The 12,105-nt window shown below is 40.8% G+C and overlaps 1 protein-coding gene across 18 annotated transcripts in view; it reads right to left on the bottom strand.

The window, feature by feature from the left end:
* Window positions 1-459: 459 nt before the first annotated feature.
* Window positions 460-12,105, bottom strand: part of sytl2a (synaptotagmin-like 2a) — a 44,511-nt gene continuing 32,865 nt past the window's right edge. For 13 of the 18 annotated variants that reach the window (XM_045717325.1, XM_045717322.1, XM_014197957.2 and 10 more), the window contains 11 exons: window positions 10,630-10,728; window positions 10,339-10,395; window positions 9,272-9,384; window positions 7,062-7,181; window positions 6,319-6,488; window positions 5,806-5,908; window positions 4,263-4,424; window positions 4,030-4,126; window positions 3,836-3,941; window positions 1,608-1,813; window positions 460-1,185 (listed from right to left, as the gene is read on the bottom strand). In XM_045717325.1, coding sequence (XP_045573281.1) covers window positions 1,037-1,185; window positions 1,608-1,813; window positions 3,836-3,941; window positions 4,030-4,126; window positions 4,263-4,424; window positions 5,806-5,908; window positions 6,319-6,488; window positions 7,062-7,181; window positions 9,272-9,384; window positions 10,339-10,395; window positions 10,630-10,728 — 1,382 coding nt within the window. In that variant the 3' untranslated portion in view covers window positions 460-1,036. The other 5 variants (XM_014197950.2, XM_045717321.1, XM_014197951.2 and 2 more) reach the window with 5 other exon arrangements.

The raw sequence follows: 12,105 nt of genomic DNA on the forward strand, positions 1-12,105 counted from the left end.
GAGAGATCTATATCACCAGATGCCCAAAAGACTCCACTCTAAAAAGGTCTCAATGTACATAAGACAAATGACCTCTGTGCAGTCAAAAACGTGATACTGTGAAAATTATGATAATGCCCTTTTAGTGAGCTGTTTGAAATGACCGCCTGAAATTTCAGCCTGTTATGGTATGGTGTGATGGAGTTTGGGTCTTGCGGTAAATTAGTTAATAGACCAATAAGAGAGTTCCAAACCTCTCTGCCAATAACAGCAATATATTATTATTTATTATTCTGGAGCATTTAAAAAAAACTCTGTCCCAAATTCCCCATAGGATCATGGCTCTTTTTGCATTCTCTTGGAAATCCAACTTCCGGTCCATTTCAAATGCTGTGGTTATTTTTCTCACTGCTTCCTGCCAATTGCTGGCGAAAAATGTCATCCTTTGTGTACAACCATTACTATTGAATTCACACAGAATTTGTTTTTCAACATGTGATATTGTATTTATTGTTGGGGTGCCTGAATTAGTGGAAACATTAACTATGATGAAAAATATATGTTGTTACTATATTGAGTAATGTGAATAAATGTATTTTACAAAGACAACAATGAAAACACAACACCACATTTCTGATTATATATGCTGTTGTATCAATAGTGGAAACATTTTCTTCAGTGAATTTACCATGGAATAACTTTATGAAAACATATATAGGAATATATACAAATAGCGATAAATATGTATTGGAATGAATCAATTAAAACAACCTATTTATATCTTAACAATTTCTGAGTAGGTATTTGATCAGTATGACAACAAGCATGATTATGTAAAATGTTAATCTTTCAAAAAATAAAATACACATTTGTAATGTAATTCTAAGAAGAATCTAAGCACCAAGCACAATACTCCAAATTGCCTATATGGTCTTTCTCCTAAAAAAAGTGAGAGATTATATTACTGATTACATTATCGCTTATACATTTCATCAAACTTATACACCCAATGAGCAACTTTCTTCTCATTTTGTCATCCAACTTTTCACACACCATCTTATTTTGATAAATCTCTTGCCATTATCAACATTCTCAAGGGTATAACATCCTCAACCCATTCATTGTGAGAATGCATCATTCTCTCCCATAAACTTGCTTCTTCAGAGGTTGAATCCATCCAATCCACCTCTAACCCATAACTTTTACCTGTAAAGACAGATTGGAGATGATCCAGTTAGCTTCCTATTGGATGTATTGTGTATGCATTTCAATATTAATAATTAGGCTACAATAGGTTTGGAACGACTCAAGAAACTATTTCAATATAAAGACATACTACCTTAGAGAAAAGCAATAATCAGATTCAGAAATGTGGGGAATTATGTCAACCCATTAGATGCCGTAATTCAATCGGTGCTATAGCACAGGGCAAAGAGCACTGCACAGCTGAGAATGTGCCATTTAAAGACATTTTCCCGATGTTCTCAGAGATCTCATTCATGGTCAACGTTGCGCATGTCGACTCATGTGTAAATTACCTTTAAAAGTCTGTTATAGTGTGCTGCATTTTAACGTGCCTTGAATTGAGTCCCGGCCAAACTTTAAACAAATGACACAAAGTATCTTACCTGTTCCAAGGCCCAGCCTTAAGCCCCCAATGAAATGGTTAGTGAGCCGGTCATGATCCCACACTGTGACTTCAACGCAGGCCTCTCGTAGGTCGTCTGGCCGAAAGCCATCGTAGACCATGGTGTGATTGAACATGGGGTTGGCCGTCTTCTTCACCACCCGAGTCTTCTGTCGGCTTTTCCTGCTCGTGTCTGGAAGCACAGTGCTAAAATAGCATACAACAACAACAGATTAGCAGCCTAGCACACTCTGGCCCACAATCTGATCCTGTGCATTTCAAGGAAGAGCTTTAGCTCTAACAGTATACTGTAAGTTTAGGACAAAAGCAATCAATGGCCCTGTTAGAATATTACAGAAATGCATCCTATCCTTCCTCGCTACCATTCTTGAGGTAATCACAGATATGAACTGGGTGGCTTGGTGAAAGTAATAGGGTGGTCACCTTATACCTATCCAATTGCATATAAACTCAGCAAAAAAAAGAAACGTCCCTTTTTCAGGACCCTGTCTTTCAAAGATAATTAGTAAAACTCCAAATAACTTCACAGATCTTCATTTAAACACTGTTTCCCATGCTTATTCAATGAACCATAAACAATTAATGAAAATGCACCTGTGGAACGGTCGTTAAGACACTAACAGCTTACAGACGGTAGGCAATTAAGGTCACAGTTATGAAAACTTAGGACACTAAAGAGGCCTTTCTACTGACTCTGAAAAACACCAAAAGAAAGATGCCCAGGGTCCCTGCTCATCTGCGTGAATGTGCCTTAGGCATGTTGCAAGGAGCCATGAGGACTGCAGATGTGGCCAGGACAATAAATTGCAATGTCCGTACTGTGAGACAGCGCTACAGGGAGACAACGCTACAGGGGGACAGGACGGACAGCTGATCGTACTCAGAGTGGCAGACCACGTGTAACAACACCTGCACAGGATCGGTACATCCGAACATCACACCTGCGGAACAGATACAGGATGGCAACAACAACTGCCCGAGTTACACCAGGAACGCACAATCCCTCCATCAGTGCTCAGACTGTCCACAATAGGCTGAGAGAGGCTGTACTGAGGGCTTGTAGGCCTGTTGTAAGGCAGGTCCTCACCAGACATCACTGGCAATAACGTCGCCTATGGGCACAAACCCACCGTCGCTGGACCAGACAGGACTGGCAAAAAGTGCTCTTCACTGATGAGTCACGGTTTTGTCTCACCAGAGGTGATGGTCGGATTCGCATTTATCGTCGAAGGAATGAGCATTACACCGAGGCCTGTACTCTGGAACGGGATCGATTTGGAGGTGGAAGGTCAATCATGGTCTTGGGCGGTGTGTCACAGCATCATCGGACTGAGCTTGTTGTCATTGCAGGCAATCTCATTGCAGGCAATCTGCTCATGTGGTACCGTTCCTGTAGGCTCTGTCTGTGGCGTCTCACATGACCCTCCAGCATGATAATGGTGCCAGCCATACTGCTCGTTCTGTGCGTGATTTCCTGCAAGACAGGAATGTCAGTGTTCTGCCATGGCCAGCGAAGAGCCCGGATCTCAATCCCATTGAGCACGTCTGGGACCTGTTGGATCAGAGGGCTAGGGACATTCCCCCCAGAAATGTCTGGGAACTTGCAGGTGCCTTGGTGGAAGAGTGGGGTAACTTCTCACAGCAAGAACTGGCAAATCTGGTGCATTCCATGCAGAGGAAATGCACTTCAGTACTTAATGCAGCTGGTGGCCACACCAGATACTGACTGTCACTTTTGATTTTGACCCCCCATTTTTTCAGGGACACATTATTCAATTTCTGTTAGTCACATGTCTGTGGAACTTGTTCAGTTTATGTCTCAGTTGTTGAATCTTGTTATGTTCATACAAATATTTGCACATAAAAATAAACGCAGTTGACAATGAGAGAACGTTTCTTTTTTTGCTAAGTTTAGATTTGCATAAGTGCTTACCTCAAGGAAAGAAGGGAGGATGCATTTTCAAAGTATTAAAACAGGGCCAATATTCAGTGAGTAAAAGAGGACAATAAATTGCCATCTACAGGAGTACAACAGTATAAAAAAAATCTGTATTTCTACAGTGTATTACATTTGTGAGTGAATCGCTACAAATCCAATGGTTTAGTTTATATATGACTAAATTACACATTGGCACTATAAAGATATTCAATACTAAAGTATGCTTCACACCCGTATTTAACCAGGTGCAACATACCCAAAACACATACCATTTCACGAAGGGGTCAATGATCGCACCCCTGATAGCAGGCAGGTTCTTGCAGTCTTTCACCCAAATCTGCACCTCACCCGTCTCTGTTTTGGATGACCTCTTACCTATCAATTGAGTAAAAACACACATAAGTGTTCAATAGAACACAGAACAGGCTAGATGATGATGAGAGTGGTCTGAGAAACCACTTACTGTATGAGATCTGTGGCAGGAAACGCAATCCTATTCTCATCTCTCCTCTATGGTCAATAGATTGGGAGTGAGAGGGACTGAGAGACTGTGTCGAGATCTAAAGTGAATAGAATAACTTTATTTTTAGTTGTGGCAAGTTGGTATCAGATCAGTCTTTATGAATTACCACCTATATAAAATTGACACTGCAAAACAGACTGTATACGACCAAAACTATTCCTCTTGTAGTTTACCCTTGCTTTCAAAGCATAATCATTCATCTGCGTGTTGCTAAAGTCCCATTCAGACAAATCCAAGTCCACCTCGCCAAGGAAGCTGTTCCGTCCAAAGTTGTCGTTGTGCCACACGGAGACATTAAGTGCTTGAGTCTTGAGGGTCTCCATGGTAACTTTAAACTGCAGGGGTAGAAAAGGGGATAAAGGGGTTTATTCAAAGCAGACACAATAGACAGAGCACTGATAGCTTTGTGTCGTCACTGATAGCTTTGTGTCGTCACTGATAACTTTGTGTCGTCACTGATAGCTTTGTGTCGTCACTGATAGCCTTGTGTCGTCACTGATAGCCTTGTGTCGTCACTGATAGCTTTGTGTCGTCACTGATAGCTTTGTGTCGTCACTGATAGCTTTGTGTCGTCACTGATAGCTTTGTGTCGTCACTGATAGCTTTGTGTCGTCACTGATAGCTTTGTGCCGTCACTGATAGCTTTGTGTCGTCACTGATAACTTTGTGTCGTCACTGATAACTTTGTGTCGTCACTGATAGCTTTGTGTCGTCACTGATAGCTTTGTGTCGTCACTGATAACTTTGTGTCGTCACTGATAGCCTTGTGTCGTCACTGATAGCCTTGTGTCGTCACTGATAACTTTGTGTCGTCACTGATAGCTTTGTGTCGTCACTGATAGCTTTGTGTCGTCACTGATAACTTTGTGTCGTCACTGATAGCCTTGTGTCGTCACTGATAGCCTTGTGTCGTCACTGATAACTTTGTGTCGTCACTGATAACTTTGTGTCGTCACTGATAACTTTGTATCGTCACTGATAACTTTGTATCGTCACTGACAGCTTTGTGTCGTCACTGATAGCTTTGTGTCGTCACTGATAGCTTTGTGTCGTCACTGATAGCTTTGTGTCGTCACTGATAACTTTGTATCGTCACTGATAACTTTGTATCGTCACTGATAGCTTTGTGTCGTCACTGATAGCTTTGTGTCGTCACTGATAGCTTTGTGTCGTCACTGATAACTTTGTGTCGTCACTGATAACTTTGTGTCGTCACTGATAGCTTTGTGTCGTCACTGATAACTTTGTGTCGTCACTGATAGCTTTGTGTCGTCACTGATAGCTTTGTGTCGTCACTGATAACTTTGTGTCGTCACTGATAACTTTGTGTCGTCACTGATAGCTTTGTGTCGTCACTGATAACTTTGTGTCGTCACTGATAGCTTTGTGTCGTCACTGATAGCTTTGTGTCGTCACTGATAGCTTTGTGTCGTCACTGATAACTTTGTGTCGTCACTGATAGCTTTGTGTCCTCACTGATAACGTTGTGTCGTCACTGATAGCTTTGTGTCCAGCTATTTTTGAACTGTTGAAAAAACAATATCCTGAGTATAAAATCAGGAATGTACCCCCCCCCCACACACAGACTTCTGCCATATCAGAGGACACCTGGACCACCTATTGAGATGTTTGTTGAGTGAATCATGTGATAAATGATCTGAAAAGGAGACTGGAGGATGACTTTAATAACCAGCCATCATATCTCTTCTCTCTTACCCTAAGGATCTCATTGTAAGTGGGGTTCAAGGTCTTCTTTTTCACACTGGTTTTTCTCTTTCCCATCTTCGCTTTGTCCGGTAAGAGGTAACATTTCACATATCTGAAAATGAATATCCAACATCAGATTCTTAGCCACTACACAAATACAAAGCAAAAGCAACTAGGGCTGGGATTCAATTAGAAGCTGTGCTATAGCGCGCTGGACATTTAAAGGTAATTAACAATTAAGCGGGCATCTGCAATGATTACCTTGAATGCGATCTCAGCAAATGCGGTAACATGTCTACAAGTGCAATCGGATAGAAGTCGGTGAAAGTTTCCAAGGCACATCATTGCTTTCCATGCACCTAGTCTCAAATTGCAATAACACACTGATGATCCTATGTAAGGTAACGGAAAACAATGTTTCCATCAACCTCTGTAAACCTATGCACCTGGAGATGGCAGATTTCTTTTACAATGATAGGATAATCACACAAACACAATCTTATTTATTGCAAGAACACCTACGGATCAGATCGGTTCTTCTTAGGTTCTGCCACGGCAAGATCTCTGCAGTGGACAATAAAGATGTGGAACTCCCCGAGCTTCTGGACATAATTCATGGCAAACCGGATTGTTCCCTTCACTTCCACATCCCCATCTACTCCACTGTAGATGCTTGCCACACTGCCGCTCACCTTAACGGTCCACATGATGTTAGGAAGAGACAACAGCATCACCAAGTGTTGTATCAAGCCATCAAACCAGATGTTTGATGTGTTTTATACCCTTCCATTGATTCTGTTCGAGACATTACAATGAGCCTGTCCTCCCAATTTAAAGTGCCACTAGCCACCACTGAACCTCAGTATTATTTTCTTCCAGATGCAGAACAAATGCCTCTCTTAGTTCACATTCAGAACCCTAATATTCCCGATTCTCTAGAACCCTAATACTCCCAATTCTCTACAACCCCAATATTCCCAATTCTCTAGAACCCTAATACTCCCAATTCTCTAGAACCCTAATTTTCCCAATTCTCTACAACCCTAATATTCCCAATTCTCTACAACCCTAATATTCTTACATCTGCTATGGGACAATTGTATGATTCCTGTGTATCACATGTGGGGGAGAAAACAAATGTTCTGCTGTAACTTTTGTTATTAGCATTATTAGGATTGCAGCCACGTGAATTCAAAGCAAAGTGAGTTTGATTATTTCATGGCACACGTCAACATAACTGATAGGGAAGCTGCATTGGAACATACAGAGGACATGGACGCCATGCCAGAGGAGAGGCTAAGGTTAGTGAGGGAACTGCCCATCCGCTTTTTCCAGCTGAAGTTGAGACTTTTCACTGAGGTGCTGTCACTGTCTCTGCCATCCTTCTACAAGATAGTGCAGAAACAACAATGGCGGGTGGTCAGAAACACACACACACACACACACACACACACACACACACACACACACACACACACACACACACACACACACACACACACACACACACACACACACACACACACACACACACACACACACACACACACGTTAAAACACATTGTGGGCCTACATAGTGGTTGGAGCCAGGGTCTGCTACATGCACATACAGTGCCTTCGGGTACTATTACACATTTTTTCCCGTTACATCCTTATTCTAAAATAGATGTTAAAAACTCAGCAATCTACACACAACACCCCATAATGACAAAGCGGAAACAGGTTTTCAGAATTTTTTGCAAATGTATTACAATTTTAAAACAGAAATACCTTATTTACATGTATTCAGACCCTTTGCTATGAGACTCAAAATGGAGCTCAGGTTCATCCTGTTTCCATTGATCACGCTTGAGATGTTTCTACAACTTGATTGGAGTCCACCTGTGGTAAATTCAGTTGATTGGACGTGATTTGAAAAGGCACACACCTGTCTATGTAAGGTCCCACAGTTGACAGTGCATGTCAGAGCAAAAACCAAGCCATGAGGTTGAAGGAATTGTCCGTAGAGCTCCCAGACAGGATTGTGTCGAGGCCAGATCCGGGGAAGGGTACCAAAAAATGTCTGCAGCATTGAAGGTCCCCAAGAACACAGTGGACTCCATCATTCTTAAATGGAAGAAGTTTTGAACCACCAAGACTCTTCCTAGAGCTGGCTGCCCGGCCAAACTGAGCAATTGGGGGAGAAGGGCCTTGGTCAGGGAGGTGACCAAGAACCCGATAGTCACTCTGACAGAGCTCCAGAGTTCCTCTGTGGAGATGGGAGGAGCTTCCAGAAAGACAACCATCTCAGCAGCACTCACCCAATCAGGCCTTTATGGTAGAGTAGCCAGACAGAAGCCACTCCTCAGTAAAAGGCACATGACAGCCCGCTTGGAGTTTGTCAAAAGGCACCTAAAGACTCTCAGACCATGAGAAACAAGATTCTCTGGTCTGATGAAACCAAGATTCAACACTTTGGCCTGAATGCCAAGCATCATGTCTGGAAGAAACCTGGCACCATCCCTACGGTGAAGCATGGTGGTGGCAGCATCATGCTGTGGGGATGCTTTTTAGGGGCAGGAATTGGGAGACCAATCAAGATCTGGGCAAAGATGAACGGAGCAAAGTACAGAGAGATCATTGATGAAATCCTGCTCCAGAGAGCTCAGGACCTCAGACTGGGGCGAAGGTACTCTTTCCAACAGGACAACGATCCTAAGCACACAGCCAAGACAACGCAGGAGTGGCTTCGGGACAAGTCTCTGAATATCCTTGAGCCCGGACTTGAACCCAATCGAACATCTCTAGAGAGACCTGAAAATAGCTGTGCAGCAACACTCCTCATCCAACCTGACAGAGCTTGAGAGGATCTGCAGAGAAGAAGCTGAGAAACTCCCCAAATACAGGTGTGCCAAGCTTGTAGCGTCATACCCAAGAAGACTCAAGGCTGTAATTGCTGCCAAAGGTGCTTCAACAAAGTAGTAAAAGGTCTGAATACTGTTTTTTTTCTTTGTCATTATGAGGTATTGTGTGTAGATTGATGAGCAAAAAAAACTATTTAATCAATTTTAGAATAAGGCTGTAACCTGACAAAATGTGGAAAAAGTGAAAGGGTCTGAATACTTTCCGAAGGCACTGTACAAGCCATGTTAAAAATGTACTCAAATGTGGGACAGAGTGGTTATCAATAGCTCATGCATCTTATCCAAGCATGAAAAATACATTCATTATATGACCTCAAAAAAAGGAAAGGTGACTGCATTACCCCTGAAAATGTTATGCATTTGGTCATAAATGGTGGATTTTGAAAGACATTAAAATTAATTCAAGAGGGAAGAATTCTATAAAATCTGTTATTTTGTATTGTTGTCATCTTAAAGCTAACAAGGCAATTCACTTCCCCCTAATTCAGATGGGGTATATCACTCTAAAAATGCTTAGGTATTTTTTTTACTATGAACAAAGGCCACAGTATTTTTATTTTTATTTGTTTTACCTCATCCTGCAAAACAGACACCGACTTGCTCATATTCTTCATCTGCTCCGGGACTGAAAGGGAGGAGGGAGAGGGAGGAGGGAGACGGAGGGGGAGGAGGGAGGAGGGAGGCACTGCAGAAGATGCAAAGCAGATAGGTGGATAAGGACTTTTACAACTCTCTAACGAATCTCTCCTAATGGCTCAAATCAGCATGGTCTTCACTGAAATAGTGAAATTGCAAGACAATGTAATTACAGCTGATGTAATCATATTGGCCAAACGACATGCTTTCCTCAACATTCCTCTGCTCTCAATAATCCACTTCCTGAATAATTCCATAATTACTAAATCAACCCCTATCATCTTCCCCTTAGACAATTGTGTAGATCGGAAAGGATTGGGAAGGTGTAAGCGATTTGCGGAACTTCCACCTTGCCCTATGACAGTACAGGTGCATGAATTGTTGCCATATTCCTTATACCAATCCAATCCTCTCAGATATCCCCAAGTGCCTCAGAGGTAAGAGCTAGGGATTGATTTGGGATTTCGTAGGATGAGTGTTGTGGGCATGTTTTGAAACCAGGGGAATTAATGCAGCATTTTTGTGTGTTTTTGTTTGATCAGATGCAAATAGACCATCTTATGCTCCATTTCTTGTAAAAAAATGTTAACTCAATATACAATCGGGTGTAAACAAGAACATAGTGAACATACTTGGGCAGAGTCAAGGAAGATTGATTTAAACAATCACAAGATCAAATGTTATTATAACCATGGCATCACTGTGCCTGAAACCACAACAACCAACAGAACAATGTTATTTGAAAAATTCTAGTTTCCTCAAATTGAAATAAAATATGAATAGTGATATTTCAACAATGAGTTACAATTCTAATCTATTCTCATCACTGATGGTTCAGGGATTCAACTCTCACCAATAAATACAGTCAAAATCTAGTAATACAATTTAGTAGAAGCCAAGTATAACAAAATGGTATTTGTTTGCACTATACTCGGTGTCTGCCTTCAAACAAAAAGCAAATGTACACTGTTTTTATCAAATGAAATTGAGCAGAAATATTTACCATCATCCACATTTAGATTCATTTCACGTCTTTGGTCAATTATACTTCTCTCTTCTCCTTTGGAAGAAAATAAAGGGTTAGAGGATTAAACAGTTAACTTCAGATATCATGAAAACAACATCATAATCCTCAATGAAAACTCTTTCTTAAAATATTTATTTGAACGGTTACAGCGACAATTGGAACAATTGGCCACGGCTAACCACAGTCTAGGATTGAGAATAACACTGAGTTAAGGAATTCAAGAATCAAGCCTATTGAGCTCAGGAAAACCAAGAACTGTCTATTTACGTTTTGGTGGTGATAAAACATCCTCCAGACTTCTGGATAAGGGTCTTGAAGACATTTGTTTCAACTCTAACCTGATAGGGCTTGAGTTCTCACCATGACCTGCCACAGATAAAATAAAATCAGCTCTGGAAAATATTGCAAAAAACAGTCTTCATAGATTGCATGACATTAAGAAAAATGTCCTCATCTGATATTTCCAGATCCTTGTTCTGAACAAACAGTTACACTGCATTCCAAAAATGTATTGATTGTTCTTTATGAAGATTAGGGAATATTTGAATTAGTTTGTTTTCAATTCCATCAACTGATTATTTGAAACACCCTGACAGATAATACAAATATATATTAGCTTACTTCACAGTTTCTTAATGATCCAAGTCTATGGCATACAGAATGATTTGAAAAGGTGATTTACTAAACATTTTACATTGGAAGCATCTAGAAATCAAAAAGGTTTTCTTTACGCTTCATGTACTTATTTGAATCAGAGAGACCTTAGTTAATCTACTCTACAGAATGGTTATCATGTTAATGCTAGAGACATTTATCTTGTGCCTATGTCAGAATGCAGATACAATAAAATGACAAATACAAATATGAAGGCAGGTTAGTCCCATGAAATGTAGGAATTTGTATATAAATAAAACATCTAATTGAGATCTTATTGGCTCACGCAAAGTGACAGTTTTAACGGCATTAGTAGTTTGGTACAGCACAGTATATTCAATATTGCTACTTCCTTTTACCACTAAAGTTGTTCGGTTTACTCATCTATTTCGACCCATTAATGTCATGAAGAGACTTTGAGTGATGCAACCGTTGGCTATGCACACCTGGCTGAAGGAGCGACGAGATAAAGTTGAGTAAAGTTCAACGGCACAATAGCGTGATATCCAATTGGGACACAGAAGGTCTGGCAAGCTAGCTTTCACTTTTTTTGTGTGCATGTTTCGATCCTCTCTCTCTCTCTCTCACACGCACACGCACTTGCTGTCTTGACCTCTGAATGCTCGGCTATGAAAAGCCAACTGGCATTTACTCTTAAGGTGCTGACCGGTTGCACCCTTCATTTACATTTACATTTAAGTCATTTAGCAGACGCTCTTATCCAGACGCTCTTCATAACCCCTGTTAATATTATTTGACCCTGCTGGTCATTTATGAATGTATGAACAGCTTGAAAAATTATCTAGCCTTTATGGCCATGTACTTTTGTAATCTCCAACCAGTTCGGATTTAAGTATAACTTTTGTATGACTGACGCCTTTAGTGAGAGGTCTAAAGCTTGAATATTTAATCATTTCTGCCCCCCGATTTCATATTCATTATATAAATAGGCCCATGTGCACATTCATCAGATGAACTGCAACATGTTGGCTAAAGCGATCTAATTCATAAATGCATTTGAAAGTTTTTAATATTGTGATAGTGATCTATTATCCAACAATCATTATTAACCCTGCATTATAATTATAT

The sequence above is a fragment of the Salmo salar genome, chromosome ssa04, assembly GCF_905237065.1.
Source record: "Salmo salar chromosome ssa04, Ssal_v3.1, whole genome shotgun sequence".
NCBI classification, from domain to species: domain Eukaryota; kingdom Metazoa; phylum Chordata; class Actinopteri; order Salmoniformes; family Salmonidae; genus Salmo; species Salmo salar.